A 19276-nucleotide genomic window follows, 5' to 3' on the forward strand; every position below is an offset into this window, starting at 1 on the left:
ACTATACCGAGGAACCCTGGACTTACGGGTGGGCAACTCATTCAACATAAGAGTTCTCGATACGCCAGAGGGCTTGAAGGCATCCCATTTTCGGGAACTTGCCTCGAAGGAGCACCCCCCCCCCCCACGGAGCGTAAGCATTAGTCGACAATTCTGCTGAGGGACGAATAGCAGCGCAGATTCTGGAGTTGGAAGCCCAGTTAGAAAACCTGAGAGGAGCGCGCCAGGACGGCCAGGGACGAGAGAAATGGAACAAAGACGACGATTGCCCGCCGCAGAGGCCAGAGGCTTTGGTAGGTGGAGACGGGCCATTGGACAGACAGAACATCGATCCACAAAAGGCCGAAGCCGCCACTGGCGCAACACACTCACTAATAGTGAGATCACCAGTGGTGCCGTCCACAGGCATGTGGACGGAACCGAAGAGGGACTATGATGAGGTGATAGTATTATTTGGCACCTGAAGCGGTTCCGCATGGGTACCAACCACAAGTGTAGATGTTGTGCACTACCTAGGGGATTGCTTGAGGACGGCCTGCACATACTGGGGCGATTACAGCCGGGGTCAGTGTCGGGTACCATCCTCTCCCAGTACTATGCTACTGGGAGCTCCAGTACGGATACGTCCCATACAAGGATATAGAGGATATGTGACAGGAGGTGGAGGAGTGGTTGTGCCAGAGGAATTCGCTCGGAGGCCCACTCGGAGAGGACGATTATATGGATGAGCTATATGTAGCAACACAAGAGTTCATGAAAAAGGAGTGGGCAGTCCCGAAGCGACTACTCCCTGTTAGGGATTGGTTAAGGAATGGTCACTGGATGGAGGGCAAGAACGGTGACGGGGACACGACGCTGATAGAGATAGACGGTAAACCAGTTCGTAGCAGGAGGATTGTGATAGGGACAGTGTTTTTTTTATTATTCCTCTCAGTCTTTCGGTTAAATGGCCACGAAAATCAAGTTAAATTACATATTTTTTTTTTATTCTAATCTTACCTCATTCTTCGTAGAATTATGTCTTTTTCCGAAATGGAGAACGCACTGAGGTCCCTCAAAAGTGACAGTCATTCAATTTCTAGGGCATCACGCGAGTTTAACATTTTTATAATATTATTTTATTTTGTTTAATTCTAAAGATTTTATTAAATTTAAAAATTAAAAAATAGTATGTATTTCAATTTTTAAAGGTAATTTACATACTTTTATTGGCTTTATTGATTAATGATTATTGTAATATTGTCTATTGACAATCGAGCACGGCTATCTCGTATCTAATACTTAGCTAGTAAAGCTCAAGATTTATGTCTTATGAATTAGATAGTAGTACTATAAAGTATTTTATTTTTTATCTTCAGTTAAGCAGCCGTATTATCAACCGTAAATCATGAATACACTCATAGCATTTTTAAAGCTTTAAGTACAAAGCCTGATTTTATACGAATTTCCAAGTACAAGTACGTAGTACCTGTATATTAGTAGTGGGCAAAAACAATTTCACAACCGACTGGTCGTTAATATATACGTTGCGACTTGGTTTAAGTGCATTTTACAGTGAGTACTACATTGTAAAATCGTATTACTTAACTACATTTTGTTTTTTTTATAAAACATCTAGTAAAATCGCACAATCTTATATCTTGGTAGAATATTTTAATAATCATAGTGCAATTATAGTGTTATTTGTATAATATTGTAAATATTTTAAACAAGTATATGATGTACTTTTATAATAGTATTGCATAACATTAGTATTTTGAATAAAAATTTTACCATGTACGTGTGTCATCGGCGGTCCGTGATCGATTGACCGACCGCCGGCGGCCGGTAAGCTACCGACGCGTCGTGTGAGGAACTGGATGCAGCGCACCTGGTGGCATTTCTTCTTATATGGGTTAAGAGTGCCTCGGCATCATGCGGTAACCGTATGATATATTATAAGTCTATGTGAAAAGGGACGGTCACCTTTTGGACTTCCTGCTTTCAAAACCACAACATCTGGATTGTAAATGTACTCATGAATGCACTCATAGCATTTTCAAAGCCTGACTTTATACCATTTTCCATGTACAAGTCCGTAGTACCTGTATATTAGTAGTGGGCAAAAACAATTTCACAACCGACTGGTCGTTAATATATACGTTGCGACTTGTTTTAAGTGCATTTTACAGTGCGTACTACATTTTAAAATCGTATTACTTAACTACATTATGTTTTTTTTATAAAACATCTAGTAAAATCGCACAATCTTATATCTTGGTAGAATATTTTAATAATCATAGTGCAATTATAGTGTTATTTGTATAATATTGTAAATATTTTAAACAAGTATATGATTTACTATTATTATAGTATTGCATAACATTAGTATTTTGAATAAAAATTTTACCAAGTACGTGTGTCATCGGCGGTCCGTGATCGATTGACCGACCGCCGGCTAGTGATGGGAACATTCGAGAGAAAATAATCCAGTAATTATATAGGTATAATTTTATGTAATTATTATATTGTTATATGTCACCAGTTCTTTTATTTGTTTTTTCAATTGTACTGAAAGTATACTGAAAAAAATGTGTAACCTGTTTATTTTTTTTTTTGGTATATTGTAATGTATACATTCAAATAAATAATATTTATTTTAAGTTCTAACGAAAAAAAAGGATTTCACTATGTGAAAAACATAAATATATATTTTTTTTATTTATGTACAATGTATTGAACTATATTGTATATATTATGGAAATAACAACAAATGTTATTTATTATACAATATGGAGTTTAAACAATTTTAATTATAATACTAATATATATATATATATATATATATATATTTATATATTTTTATTATCTAAGTTAACTACTATAATACAATATGGATTTAAAAAAATTTTATTTCTAATATTTATTTAAATAATCTTGTGTCAACGTTGGGGATAAAATTTGTTCTGTGACGTCTGTAGTTGCTCGAGATTTTTTGAGGGTGGTGTGGGTGGAATGGTTCTTGTCATGGGTTCTGAAGGAAGTTGTAAATTTGAATTATTAATATTCTGTAATAGTTCATCGGTTGTAAATGAATAGTCAATGGTAGATTTGGGTGAACTATTTAATGTTGTGTTCAATAATTGTTTATATGCTGTTAATTTTGTTGTATATGTATTATGTATAGTTTTGATTGTTGTTTGCTGACTTTCAGTTATTGAATTTAACATTTTTTTAATAAATACAACTTTTTCTTGAATGTTGCCCATAATCTTGTTTTCTTGTGTTTCAGTTCTATTATGTAGTCTTGTTGTATATTCGTATACACTGGTTGATAGCTGAAATATGATACAAAAATATAATTTAATACAAAATATTATTTAAATTTTTGATCAATATTAAAACCCAATAAATAATCATTACCTCATATTTTACTGATGTAGATAAATATTTTTCTTTTGTTAAATTAAGTATAGAATTAATTATTCCAATATTTCGAAATTTTGAAATTAACAAGTCAATTTTTTTATTGTCTGCTTGTTTATATAGTGTATAATTGTGTTTAGCATATTCATCTATATATTGTTTATGTACTAAATTCTTTAGTGTGATTTTAAGGTATTTTTTATTGATAAATTGGAATTTTGTTACAATCACGATAATTTGTATATGTTTATATATGTTGTTTAGTTAGAATAAAAAAAAATAAAAAAATATTAAAATTATTATAATGTGTTTTCAGAACATTATTACATACTGAATGTTTAGAGGATTGGACTGCATTGCCAAAATATGTTTTTAAACATGCTACCACCAACAATTCATTGTAATTTTCTTCATGCAATGCTGGGATGGGTGTTATCACAAATTTCACAATTCTCTCCGAATCCAAAGAAATTACATTGGAATCATTTTGTTCGACCGGATATCTATTTTGTATACATATATAGGGTAAATTATTTATTTTAATTATTTGAGTAATACGTATAGTAAAACTTACACAGTATTTTTTAAATTTAAATCAAAATATGGATGCATCCGAAAGCGTCCTATTTGATTAATGAATTTTTTAAATTCAAAGTCAATTGTACTAATAACATTTCTGTTTATGTATTTTATGTTATTTATTATTTGACATCCATCTGGACTAATGTTGTATATGCATGCCTGTGTGTATGTATATATGTATGTATGTATATATGTATGTATGTATGTATGTATGTACTTACCCAGAAATCCAACCGAAATTAAGCAATTCCTCGGACTCTCGGGTTATTATAGGAGATTCATTGAAAACTATAGCCAAATCGCAAAGCCAATGACGTCGTTGTTAAAGAAGGGCCAACCTTTTGAATGGACCGCAGAGTGTCAGACAGCGTTCGAGGCACTCATCCAAAAACTGGTAACAGCCCCGATTCTTCAATATCCAAATTTTGAGGAATCATTCATATTAACAACGGACGCAAGTCAGTACGCTATTGGCAGCATTATCTCACAGGGTGAAATAGGTCATCACCTACCTATTGCCTACGCATCGCGTACACTAAACAAAGCGGAACGTAATTATAGCACTACAGAAAAGGAACTGTTAAGCATAATTTGGTCAGTCAAGCATTTCCGGCCGTATCTTTTAGGTCGAAAGTTTCGAATTTACACCGACCATCAACCACTCACGTGGCTATTCAATGTGAAGGACCCGGGGTCCCGACTCATGCGCTGGAGGCTTAAGTTGACCGAATATCAGTATGAGGTGGTTTACAAACCAGGTGTAGCAAATACAAATGCGGACGCGTTAAGTCGAATGGGACGAGTTATGCTAACCAGTACCTTCGTTCCACTCACACAACTAAATTTCGACACATACTTGGAGCTAGTGGAAGGAAAATCAATAATCAACAATAAAGTTATAGAGGAAACAGGGGATCTATTTGACGCTCCGTCAGATTACAGCTTAGCGCATTGTGTATCACAAGACTTGAAAATGAACCAAGGCACAGCTCTCATGTTTCGTAGAAAATTTGGCAACGTAGAAATATTAAAGAGCCAAAATCCAAAAATCCACGAAGTTGTATATATTCGACAAGAGGATCGGTATATCTTGTACATGATTACTAAATGCAAATATTGGCAAAAATCATCCTTAGAGGACATGTTTCTGGCAATACAGAACCTCAGAGCCATCTGCATCGAACTCAATATTGAAAAGCTGGCGCTTCCTCCGATTGGAAGCGGAAGTGATCAACTAGATTGGTCTGCGATTAGGACCATGTTCCGGTTTATATTCAAGGAAACAAACATAGAGATCCATGTGTATCCTCAAACTGAGTTGAAGGATTCAGAAAAACAACAAGTTTTGGCAGAGCACCATGCCAGCCCGCTAGGAGGTCATCGCGGAATAAACCAAACATTGAAGCGTATTCAGATGCAATTCAACTGGAAGGGACTGGCGGATGACGTAAAAGAGTACGTCTCCAAATGTCCGTCATGTCAAATACACAAAACAAGTAACAAGAATATCAGGCAGCCTATGATTATAAGTACTACAGCGACGGAACCTTTCGAAAAGGTTTTTATCGATGTGGTCGGTCCTCTACCGAAAACAGACAGCAATAATGCATATATCCTGACAATGCAGGATGACCTAACCAAATTCTCAATGGCCGTTCCTATGTTCAACCATGAGGCTAATACAGTGGCGTATCACTTTGTGACGTCATGCGTATGTCTTCATGGAATTCCGAGAGCATTGGTCAGTGATCAGGGGACAGAGTTTCTGAGCCGAGTATTAGCTGAAACATGCAAGCTGCTGAAAATAAAAAAATGCAACACCTCGCCGTATCACCCACAGGCTAACGGAGCCCTGGAAAGGAGTCATCGGACTCTGGGGGAATACCTTCGGCATTTCATAGACCAGGATCAAATGAACTGGGATACATTCATACCGTATGCTATGTTCGTTTTCAATTCATCAGAACATCGTTCCACTGGAAAGCAGCCATACGAGTTAATGTATGGGCGCACCATAAACATGCCAAATTCGTTCATGAAACCCCCAGAACCTCGGTACAATTATGAGGATTATCATTTGGAGTTAAAGCAGAAACTTCAACTGTCGCATCAAATAGCCAGGGATCGCCTGGTGGAACAAAAACTAAAGACGAAAGAGTATTATGACCAAAAGCAAAATCAAATCACTGTACGTGTAGGTGATCGTGTATTGCTCAAGAATAGTGCAAGAAAAGGGAAACTCAGCCCCAAGTGGTTGGGACCTTATGAAGTAATCGAGCTTAGAGCCAACGAAAATGTAACCTTACAAAAAGAGCGTAAAAGGGTGACAGTACACAAGAATCTTATTCGTGTTTTTGCGGACTGAACATTGTGAATAGCTTGATAAATCTGGGAATGTAAATACTAACATAATCTTAAGTGGAAAAAAAAAATCATTTTTAGCTTAACTACAATTAAGGATCAAAGCACTGTATATAAGCTTTATTGGGAACTGGAATTAATTATGAAAAGAAAACGTAAATCTTGTTTCAGAATTTTATCTCAATCAATCATAATCACCTCTGATGCCTTAGAACATAAAGCGGAACATCCTTTAGAGTTATCCACGTATGCCTATAATATCACGTCATACCAAGATCATCAGGGTTTATATTTCGAGCACCATGGGTCAATGAAGATGTCATATCGCAATTGGGACTTAGTAGCATACATCGACCTCGCAGACCCGGGTTATAAATACCAGGATATAATGTCGCTGTATGAAGCTACCGCAAAAATTTGCGGACAAATGACAGAGCGGTTCGGAAGTACGGAAATATCAAATGCATGCGAACAATTCGTACAGGTATTTTCAAGAGCAACATTGCCCTACCTGTATGAAATCGAAACCAGTCATCGTAATATGCTGCTTTCCATTGGAGATAAATACACGGGGGAAGCTAGGATACGACGAGGATTGGTCCACACAGTACAACGGATGGTGAAAGTCTTGTATGGCATGTATTCAAATATTGACACCGATTTCATATTCAAACAAATAATAGCTCTCAGTCTAAGCAGAAATCAGAACATCACCTTAAGCTCGGAGAGGATAAGAATCATGCAGGTGGATACAGACAAACAAATAAAGAAGATCACAGAGCATCAGGAAAAACTGGAGGAAAATCTCCGGTATTTACAAGAGCAAACTAGAGTAGTCATACAAAAGCTTGACAAAATAGAATTTAAAACAAGGCTACTAGAACAGGCGTTTCTTTTCGAAATTTTACTTAATCAGTATTCATACGAAACCCAAAATTTAATGGCCGTAATTAACTCAGCAATGAATGGCGAAATACATACAAGCGTGTTTTCATCGGAGAAATTTCTCATGGAATTGAGGGAAATTAAGATGAACTTACCGGTAGGAACAGCATTGCCACTAGAACTTAAAGCAGAATCTCTAACAGAATTTCTACAAATCTCTGATCTAACAATCCTGCATAGGGAACACTACTTGGTCTTTCTTATAGGAATACCTTTAACATCTGTTGAGGAATATACCATGTATTACCCTATTTCACTACCCATCCAATATGGCGAAAATACCATAGCCCTAATTCCCCCTGAAATCGACTACCTAGCATTAAGTAACGATAACGAAAATTTTATCTCATTAGGGGTAAGTCAATGGGAATCATGTAGTAAGTTAGAGTCATATACACTTTGTAAGGGTGAGCAACCGATCCATTACCGAACGGGATCCAACTTATGCGAGTTATCTCAATTAACTAAATTTAACACCCATTCGAAAGACTGTAGAGTCAAACTAGTCACATTAGAGACACCCATTTGGCATCGATTATCGAAGACAAACTCTTGGTTGTACTATACTCAACCAGATTTATGTACGATTAAGTGCACAGATCCTCCGCATACATTCAGAGTTGAGATCTCGGGTGTGGGTAGGTTGACCACCTCCTCATCTTGTGAAATTCATACAAAAAGTTCTATACTCGTACCATTCTCTAAATCCAATAGAAATATTAAGCTTGATATAATACCGGAAAATCTTAAATCCAATATAAAATCAATGTTAACAGAAACTTTTTGCTCAGTTATGCCACAGAACCTCACTAATGTAAAAATATTTAAGGATTTTAATTCATTAGCTCATAGAGCAATAGAATCGAGTGAACTTAAGCCTAAACCCACAGAACCATTGTTTATTTTTAAAATAGAATTCCATATTACCATGCTTTATATATCCATAACCTTTTCGATATTATTTATAAGTGCAGTAGCTATAAGGTTTAAGAATAAAATCATAAAAATGTATAATCCGGAAATTGCGGACAATCTTTCAAATAACGATCAAGATAACCTTTAAGTTTGTAATTTAAAAAAAAAAAAAAAAAACCCTTTTTGTAATGTCTTTAAGTTAGAAGTAAAATTAAGTTAGTTTAAGTATAAAAGACACCATGTGGCGGTATTGTAACTAGGTGTACCCGTAGTTTAAGAAATTTGTAAAAGTAGTAACTTAGGTCGCAGGGACTGCTCCAGTTTAACGCTGGGGGTATGTTGTATATGCATGCCTGTGTGTATGTATATATGTATGTATGTATATATGTATGTATGTATGTATGTATGTACTGCGTATATATTTATGTATGTGTGTATGTATATATGTGCCGATGGGGGCTTGCATATATATAACGCTCAAATGTGTTGTCTCAGGATAAAATAACTGTGTGACCGATTCGGTTCTCACGATGGTCTACGTGACCAAAAAGGCTGGGTCAGCACATACTGAAGACCTCGGACGGACCGTTGCAACGCGCCCCGTCTGTTGGTAGTTAGTCGAGTCTGGTCTAAAGAGTGAGTGACACCCGCGTTACTCAGCAGAGCATCTTATAATTTGTATAGCAGAACCTCGTATAGTTTTAATCAGATCCTCTCGTAATATTAGTATTTAATATTCATTTCTTTAGTGTGTACTTCATTTCAATATTCATTTCTTTAGTGTTAAGTTCATAAATCAGTAATTACAATATAATATATATACCTATAACCAACACCTGTGTTACTTCATTTGACACTAACAACCAAGATAAACCTCACACGACGGTACTCCACACTTCACTAATGATACCATCTGTTTCTACATTAAATAAATCAATGTATCTAATAATAATGTTTAATTTTATTAAATAAATTTTCAGATCCACGATTTGTAGGAGATCATGTGCCTTGCAACTGAAAAAAAAAAAAACATAATTGAAGTATGTCTTTATAATTGTGTTTTAAGTATAATTTCACTTACTCATCAATTGCTTGATACATATTGTACATGATTATTGTTGACACCAATTTGTCAAGATCATATATATGCTCAAGATGTGGCAACTGGTCGTTGATATAGTTATGTGGTGGTTTGTTGTGATGCATCATTTGTGTATTGAAAAAATTTTGAAATGGAGGCTCTAGTAGTAATATTTTTTCTGGAGCCGGTAATTTAGTTTTTATGGATAAAATACATTTAGAGTTGTATATGACTGATTTGCCTTGTAATATTTTGATAGAATCTTTAATTTTTTTAGCAATATTTTTTTTTCCAATTTTTTTATTATATTTTAACTCTACATAATTTTGAGCTATTATTTTTAATATTTTAGTGTCACCTAATACAATATCTTCGTTTGCTTCGACTCCCTCACCAATAAACTGGATAATTTTATTTATTTCAGTATACCTTGCCATTTGTTTTGTTGTGTTGTTATTAATAAAATATTGTATTGCATTTGCACTTGTTTGTAGCATTAAGTTTACTTGTTGAATGTCATCTATTCGGCATCCATACGAATTTAAATAATATAACAATGTTTCTGTTGTAAATAATTTATTTTCTTTAAAATGTGTTGTGATAGCTGTTGCAATCATCATAAGCATTCCCTGTTATAAAAAAAAAAATTAAAAAAATAAGTAAAAAAAAATGACTCAAAAAAATATTATTTTATGTAAAATATGTGTACTTCATTTGTTGCTAGATATTTGTTGCAATCATTGTTAGGCGAAAAATGGTTGCGCATCATATGGTATATCAAACCCATCTCATATATAAAACTCTCCGTGCAAAAAGGGCAACTTATCAATATATGCGTGATCAATGGTGTATTCTGTTCCACATAGAGTATTTCAACCGGTTGAAGATTAACTGAAATAATAAGAAAAGTGGTGGATAAGTGGATGTAAGTCTGATTTCGGACCAATGTACAAAAAAAAAACACCATTTTAAAATCAATCCCGATGTGTATTTTATTTTTTAGTTTTCCTATTGTCTATACCAGTGTTTCTTAAACTGGAATTTATGATTAGCTCCTGGTCTTTACAATTATTGAAAACATTTTGAAAACCACCAATATTTTGAGAAGCTGTATCTCGCAAACGAATCATCGAAAAATAAAAATGTTAACGCGTAAATTCACAATAAAAATGGGATTATAATTTCATGATATTTTTATTATATGTTACCATTTGAAAATCAAAAGTTGATAGTGGTTTCACTAATAAATATAAGGGTGAAAAAAATTAAAATATTATACGGTTTTAGAAAAAACATAAACCTAGAAGTTTAAAAAAAAAAATTAAAAAAAGTTAATACTTTTCGAGATAATTAGTGTACCCACTTAAAAGAATCACCCTGTATACAATAAGTCAATAACAATATTATATAATATTAATATCTTATTATTTATAATTTATTATAAATTAAACCCTGTGAAAGTTAAATTTATGTTTGGTATTATAAAATATAAATTAAAGAAAAAGAGTTATGAATAATATATAAGAACTTTTAAATTTTCATAATTTGTTAGGTTTACAAAATACAAATCTGAAATAATTTTATTAATTTTTTTAATTTTTAAAACAATTGGTACCTACCTAACAATTTTTACTCTACACAAAAGAGATGAGAATAATAAGCTATTTCCAGAACTATTGGGAACTTTGCTGGCAACTACATGCTCACTGGTTGAGGCCATGGTTTTCTCTGTTTGTTTTGAAAACATTTTGGCAGACGGTTAGTAACAGTTAACACAGTAGACGGTAGACAGCAAGTAACGGCGTGTAGGTTTATAGGTGTGCACTAGTTTGTTGCCAGGCGAGCAATGACGTCGGTACCTAAAGAAATACTTGTAGGAAATAACCTAACGAAACGTGTATCCTCCTAATTGTAGGTTATATAGCCCTAGCACAACAATATGTACCTTACCTATGCATAATACCATATAATATATTTATATCAATGCACCTGGCAGGTGTGCATTGTATTTAGGAATTAGGCCGCAACTCACCAATACCGGTTCTCAGATGAGTTGTAGGGTCTGCTTGACCCCTACTTGGTAGTTATGTGCAAAAAAAAAAAATATATTACTATTCAGATGAAATTGTAAAAAAAAAAAAGAACAAAATTATATTATTAATACACATATTTTTTATTATTAATACTTTTTGTACATTATTCCCTGAAGATTTCTTCTGCAGCCCTCACATCCCTCGCCTCGACTGCCTTCGAAAGCCTTGCTTTCGCAATGGCAGTCGATATTCGTATCAGTGATTCAATTGTTCTGGGTGTAACTAGCAGAGTCGTTTTGTCATCATTGATATTTGTGGACCGAAGTCTCACGTATACCTCTTGTATCCTGTTGGTTGCCGTGTCGGATAGGGTAGGTTTTATTGTTTTCGCAATTTGAATGTATTTGGAAGTGAAGTGAGGATTTAGTTTTTTTTGGGATACAATGTTTGGCAATATTTCGGTTAATGGCTCATATACTGGTGTTTCACTTTCATTGCATTCCAAAGTTGTCAAACTACACATATCCTTATGATTAAACTGGTATTAATATTTAGTTATCATAGGAGTAATTAATATATAGTATATACCTTCCACTCCAAGTGTCACTAGAGCATCATTCGCGGCTTGAAGAAGGTCTCTAGTGTTCATTGATACATCAGACTCTAGAAAAAACATTAATACACCAAATTAAAACAAAATAAATAACACTTAATTTGCCTATGTGACCATAATTAAATAATTCTCACAATCATTTTTTCATCATCACAATATTTATGTAGTCTATATTTATGATTATGAAATATTTATTTATACCTCAGAAGTGTCTGTATTATTTAAGTACTGGATAATTTAAGGTACATTACCATTTGATTGTTGATCATTATTTTCTGCGACTAGTAGCTCTGTAGTATTTTGGGCAGTACCCACATCATCATCATCAATATCTACTATTGCTTGGTGCACTACTATAAGTTAAGGAAAATAAATATTAAAATTGCCAAATATAATGCAATTATATTAGGAATTGCATGCAGTATTTACAATTTTTAATTGCAATGTGTATTGTATGTACCTGGAATCTTTTTTACCTAACATATGATTATGAAATATTTAAATTACACCCACACTACCTTATTAATTCAATTAATGAAATATTTAAATTAATTGTTTATATCAAAATAGCAATTTAAGGTCATAATGCCTATCAAATGTAATTAAATATATATATTGTTAAGTTAATAGTTAAAAGTTAAAAAAATTATAAATTTAACTCGATAAGCTAAAAGTTAATATACAAAAAAATATTAACTTCACTCAGTTTAAAAAAAGGTAATGTTTTTTTTTAATTACTATATAAATCACATAAAAAGTGAATATATTATATTAATATAAAACATAGTAGGTACTTACTATCTTCGACAATATCCCTAATCACTTTGCACAGGGTACACAAACATTTCATGTTATCATCACCAAAATAATCATGGCTATATTGGACGGTTATTTCTTCTGTTGGGGCTATACCAGCAACTGTGTGTAAATAAATTTTTCCGTCGGATTCCGATTTAAACCGACAATTCGGCATACAGCTATGGTTAACGAAAGTTATAGGTCCGAGCAGCAAATGCAATGCCGCAGATTTACCACTAAAGATTAGTGAAAAATCATTGACACCTATAATGAAAAGTAAACATAATTAAATACTTTAAAAATGTTAATGTATAATAAACAATGTAAGGTACCTGGTATGATGAGTTCATTTTCTATCGGGAAGTGATGTCCTCCTAACTCTGTTAGTATTGTACCTTTTTTTAAGTTTTTTTTACTGACAACCATAATAGACGTGTAACCATATAATATAATATAATGTATTATATATATTATTATATGAAAAAAAAAGAATGTGTATTGTATACACAACATTTGCTTCCCTGTTCTGATATTTGTCATTCGGCAACGATTATTCCACGTGTTAAATGTTGTGTCGTGTTATATTGGCCTTCAGAAACTAAATTATATAATTTTGTTTATTAGTTATTACTGTTTTCAGTTAATTTTTTTTTAAATATAATGGCTAGTAAAAGTGGTAGTGATACCCGGAGTCAAACAAAAAAAAATGGTTTTTAATATTTATAAATTTATAAAAGACCTATCTAAACAAGATATAATTCTTCCGTCGATGTTTGCACAGTCTCTCAAAGTCACTGCTGAAGCTTGTGGTTTATCTGAGAGAACTGTGAGACGCATATGCAAGGAAGGCAAAGATGGTCAATGATCAAAAAAATGAGTTATTTATCAAACCTATAAAATCTAGCGAATTAGATATTTATGTTGTTAAAAATTTATCTAATAATCTTCATAAGTTTAATATTAAAGATATTAAAAAAAAAATGATTCTTTTACCATCTAATAATAATGACTTAATTGTATTACCAATTATTCATTCATCTTAAAATTAAGGAACCTTGCAAAATTCAGATAATAATTATATTATACTGTATTAAATTATTTTTCAAGTACTTATTATTCCAATTACTATTATATATTTCAAATTCTGTCTATTTTAATATTAATCATAATTTTATTAATGTACCAATGTATATAATTATTATCTATATTTACATAATATGTGTTTATTTTGCTTTCTTTTTGTCTGGTTATAATAAAAATAATAAGTAAATATATAGTATATGTCTACTTAATTTTATAGTTTTCATCTAAAATTAACTATTTTCATTTTTTATAAGTGTTCAATATTTAATTAATAATATTCTTATTTATTTTTGGGAATTGTAATTGGTTTCAGTATACCTATTTGAAATGTGGTCAGTGGTAGAATTTATTGACGACCGATCAGTTGAAGTAGTACCGGCCTACTGGCTAAATAAGAACAAATGTGCTTGGCCAAAAAAAAATTCAAAAAAGAGTCAAACCAAATGAAATTGATTTTGACTTTTTAAAGGCTCGTAAATTGGGAAAAGATAGACGTATACACTATAACTTACTTTTTAACTTTGAATATTATTCATTGTATTATAATATGACCTATATTTTCTCTAGTATTGATGATTATATTATAATATATTTATTTACATAACATTATTTATTTTTATTTAGATAATTATACTTTAGCTAGAGAGAAAGCTAAAAAGGCAGAGTATACGTCTGACTTATCAACAAATAATGACACACCATCTAAAATGTCTGAAACTAAAAATATGAAATCTACATTAAATCCTAAAAAAAAGGATAAAATCATGCAACAAAAAGCGAATGATGCTTTATGGAGTCCATCATCTCCAAGTGATTTCTTTGGTTAGTTAATTCATGTTATTGCTAAATTTATCAAATTGTTCAAGTTTTATTATAACACTATATATTTTTAGTCGATGATGGCAATTTTAACAAGGCAGATAAACTAGCAGATACTGTTCTTGTATTATCTGGTAAGTTGAAATTGACAAAATTAACTACAATAATATGGAATTAAATAACAAAATATAAATAAAATCTGACTAATAATCAGAAAATTTAATCAAATACTAAAAAATTAACTATTCATTTATATCTTATTTATATATTTCAAATGAAATGAAACTTAACTAACTTATATTAGAATTATAAGTATTATTATATGGTATTAATTTATGATGTATATTAAATATTTCTACATAGTATATAAGCATGTAAAAATATGAATCCAATTGTAAGGGAAGAAACTGTTAAAACACTATAATATGTTTATAATAGTATATTATGAAAAAATTATTGTTTTCAAGGCACTCCAAATTCTCCTGCTATAAAGCTTCTTCCAACAATATTATCTTCAAATAGTTCAAATATATCCAACACTGATCAAACTACTGTGAATGAATCTTTCATTGGTATAGTCAACACATCATCATCACCATTTTCTAATGTATCTAAAATAGATTTGCAGCAGTCAGTATCTACTCCAAATGAATCACAACAAATATCTGCACATAATGGAATACTTGGTAAATAATATATAAATTCAATTCAATAATAATGTTAAATTTTTGAATGTATTATGTAGTATAATTTTATTTTAATCAATTTAGAATTTCTTCATAAAATGAATCGAACTATCTGTAATATCAAATATGATATTAATTCATTAAATGAGAAAGTGGATAAAATGTACGATATATTATTAGAACCAAGTCGATTTGAAAATTCATCGTTTGAAAAAAGTACTGAAAATATATTCCAAACGGAACTGTCAAATCTTCCATTGGAATCAGAAGATGAACTAGATGAATTTGAAAGAAAACTTACAACTAATAAAGAATTTAGAATAAAACTGGTAAAAATAAAAATCTGAATATGCTGTCTATGTACAAATATAATACCTATGTATAATAACTATATAATACCTATATAAATTAAAACTGAAGAATAAATTGATGAAAATTCTGTCCAAGTTGCAGAGCTCAAAAGTTTTTCATGTAGTACATTACCAAGTACTGTACGTATTTTTATGAGACAACTATTTAAAGATGCACTACTTGAGAAATATAGTTACAAAGGTTTGAAGAAAAAGAAAGTATTCTATACCTTGGATACATGTACAGTCATATTTGGTGAGAATTTTTTTATTAAAATAAATAGAATTTCAAACTATTCTTTCTCTAGTTTAAATAAACGTTTACAAAAATGAATAAACATTTATTTTATAAAAAAAAGTTATTAGCTAATAATATCATATTACAATTAATTTTGTATTTTGTCAATATTAAAAAACTAAATTGCTATAGTAAATTGACTTGTGTCTTTATCAAAATGTATTAAACAAATAACTATAACATATTACAGCAGTGGTGAGTGGTTGTCCTTATATGATGAGATGTTGAACAACAATATTAAAAATGTAAAATAGTATTCTAATTAAAGTCGTATAGAGTAAGTACATTTAAATACTACTGAATATTTCAATTAAAATTAATGAATTTAGATATATAAAATTGTAAGTATGTAACTTGTCTTTATAGTGTTCACCTATTGATATATATAATTCTATAACTTTCTTGCAGTATTAATTCACTGTGCTACTATTATATGCTAGGCCCAATAATTTAAATGATTAACTGAGTATTTATCAAAATTTGTTTCTACATTGATATTGCTATATAACATGTATATTAATGTTATTACATTGAGGTATTATATATTATGCTAATTATATTATAGTATAGTAACAACATTAATATATAATCTTTATATCAAATTAATAAATAATAAATAAATATATTTAATATATATTGATCAATATTTATATGGTTGTTCATTTCATTTTTTTCCATTTAAATGTCATAATTTTCAGATGCAATAAAACAAATGAAAAAATTCAAATTAAGTGATGCTGTTGACATTGAAACTCCTATAAGGACATTTATTTCTGGAGCTAAATTTAGGGAGCCGAAGAAAAATCTACTGACCCCGTCTAATGAACCGTCATTTTAATAATCTAGCTATTTATATAACTATTGTAGTAAGAAACTACTATACAAGGATGAAGTGCTTTTATTTTTGTTTTACACTTAATATTTAAAATTGTAATATTTGTGGTCAAGTGTACCACTAAGTATATTTTTTAATTTATTAATTATATATATAAATATAAATATTAATATAAAAGCATACGATTCTGTCCACCGACATAGTCTAATAAACATATTAAAAGAGTTTAAGTTCCCAAACAAACTAATAAAATTAATTGAGGCCACTCTGCAAAATACAGAAATCAAAATAAAGGTAGCATCAGAATTGTCAGAACCAGCAACGGTTAGGACAGGTCTAAGACAAGGAGATGCGCTATCACCAATATTGTTCAACCTAATATTAGAAAAGGTAATCAGAGCAACAAATTGTAACAATGGAATAGTATTGGGAAACTCGAACATAAATATCTTGGCTTATGCGGATGATATAGCGATATTAGGAGATACTGAAGAAACGGTTAAACAAGTATTCAGGAAACTCATCACGATGGCTAGTAAGGTCGGATTGGAGATAAACGACGAAAAAACAAAGTACATGATTGTAAGTCGACAGGCCAGAGAATATCAACAAGGACAATCTACGAATTTAGAAGGGCATGTATTCAAAAGAGTCACACATTTCAAATACTTGGGGCACTTGATAACACAAGATAACGATCTGAAGATGGAAGTCAGTGCTAGGATACAAAAAGGCAACAAAAGTTTTTTTGGTAAAAGTACTGAGTTCAAGAACATTATCGACAAACCTGAAGATACAAATGTACATTACCCTGATACGACCCATAGTACTGTATGCTGCGGAAACATGGCCACTTAGGAAAGCAGAAGAAACCAGACTAAAAGTATTTGAAAGGAGAATCTTACGGAAAATCTACGGCCCATGCTTTGACACAAACACAAGTGAATGGCGTAAACGTCATAATAAAGAACTCGAAGAGCTGTTCCAGAAACCGAACATCGCGAATGAAATCAAGAAAAGAAGATAAACCTGGGCAGGACATGCATGGCGGAGAGTAGAATCCATAGTCAGAACAACAATCGAAGAGAACCCGGTCGGTAAGAGACCCTTAGGAAGACCACGCTAACGCTGGGAAGACTGTGTAAAAAGGGACGTGGAAAACATTGAACCAGAGATACCATGGAGAGTAGTGGCAGAAAATAGAGATAGATGGAGAGAAATTTGTTTGGCGGTATGGTCTCAATGACCGAAAACCAAAAAAAAAAAAAAAAAAAAATAATATAATAAACTGATCAGTGATTTACAATTTGTATTGTCTTAAGTTTTTATTATTTCCTTTCTATAATAACACAATATATTGTTATTATAAATAATCATTGGAATTAATTTAAATACAATAATTATTTATTATTTGAATAATTAATATGGTAGAGGCATATTTCAAAAGAAAAATGTTGGGTGCTGATGAAGCCCTTTAGAGTCACCTACCTAATCTTAGAATCAAGGATTGTGCACAATTATGAGTAACTACTTTCTCCCACCACTATTAACAGCTATATCTACAATAAATAATCAAATGTTTAATAATGTGTTTAACAATATTATCAACAATAAATTAAAATTAAAAAAGTATTAATTAATTTAATTATTAATGGGTGCCACAAAATTGTAAGTGCTATTTTCATAATTGGGGTGCTATAATTCCCTACTTTAATTGAGCATATATTATATGTATGTTAATATTTTACATAAATATTAAAAATTACATACATATATATAATATTGATAAAATAAAACAAAATATTACTACTATGGAAAAATTATAATATTTAATTAATGTTAAATATATATGATTAATAGTATTTCAGGGAAACAATATTTTTAATATAATACAATTGTATGCTTATATTATCATTTCCTAAATAACAATATATACTGATTTTGTTTTTAATGTTCATTTAATTTCAAACCGGTGGCCAAACAACAATATATAAACATTAATATCATATTATTTAATCAAAATATGATGAAATCCAAATAATTATATAATGTAATCACTATAAAAATAATAATACATAAACGATCAAAAAATGTTATCTTGCTATCTGGGTTGTTGACTATTTTTTCAAAACACGACCGTCTCAACCATCTTCAAATGATCTTCCCAGTAAAATATTTCCAAAAGATATCCATGGCCGATGTTTCCATGAAATTTGGTATTGGAAGAATTCTCCTAGCGGAGAATTGTCTAGGAGAAAGTGGCTATCATACTCAAAAAAATTAGACAAAATTTTTTGTCATTATTGTGCTCTCTTTGGAAAAAATGAACAAATAAACTGGAGCCATGAAGGGTTTTCTAATTAGAAAAATGCATCTGCAAGAATTGTTGTACATGAAACATCAGAAGCACATATTATGGCATCCCTCAAAGCAATCTACAGGGAAGCAGCTTTTCCATTGATACCATCTTTA

At 31.4% G+C, this 19276-nt stretch overlaps 1 protein-coding gene across 1 annotated transcript; it reads right to left on the reverse strand.

The window, feature by feature from the left end:
- Positions 1 to 2921: 2921 nt before the first annotated feature.
- LOC132925457 (uncharacterized) lies at positions 2922 to 9318 on the reverse strand. Its single transcript, XM_060989854.1, has 6 exons — positions 9290 to 9318; positions 9103 to 9222; positions 3980 to 4126; positions 3738 to 3908; positions 3403 to 3670; positions 2922 to 3317 (listed from the first exon to the last, which is right to left on the reverse strand). Exons 1-6 carry the CDS (start codon positions 9316 to 9318, stop codon positions 2922 to 2924), a joined length of 1131 nt encoding a protein of 376 aa, XP_060845837.1.
- Positions 9319 to 19276: the final 9958 nt, after the last annotated feature.

This window comes from Rhopalosiphum padi, chromosome 3 (genome assembly GCF_020882245.1).
Source record: "Rhopalosiphum padi isolate XX-2018 chromosome 3, ASM2088224v1, whole genome shotgun sequence".
Classification (NCBI taxonomy): Eukaryota; Metazoa; Arthropoda; class Insecta; order Hemiptera; family Aphididae; genus Rhopalosiphum; species Rhopalosiphum padi.

Coding starts and splice junctions, on each gene's coding strand:
- LOC132925457 (XM_060989854.1), bottom strand. CDS start 9,318: ATGTACAATATGTATCAAGCAATTGATGA. Junction 3,909..3,979: donor TTAAATTTAAAAAATACTGT/GTAAGTTTTACT, acceptor TATACAAAATAG/ATATCCGGTCGAACAAAATG. Junction 3,318..3,402: donor CTACATCAGTAAAATATGAG/GTAATGATTATT, acceptor ATCATATTTCAG/CTATCAACCAGTGTATACGA.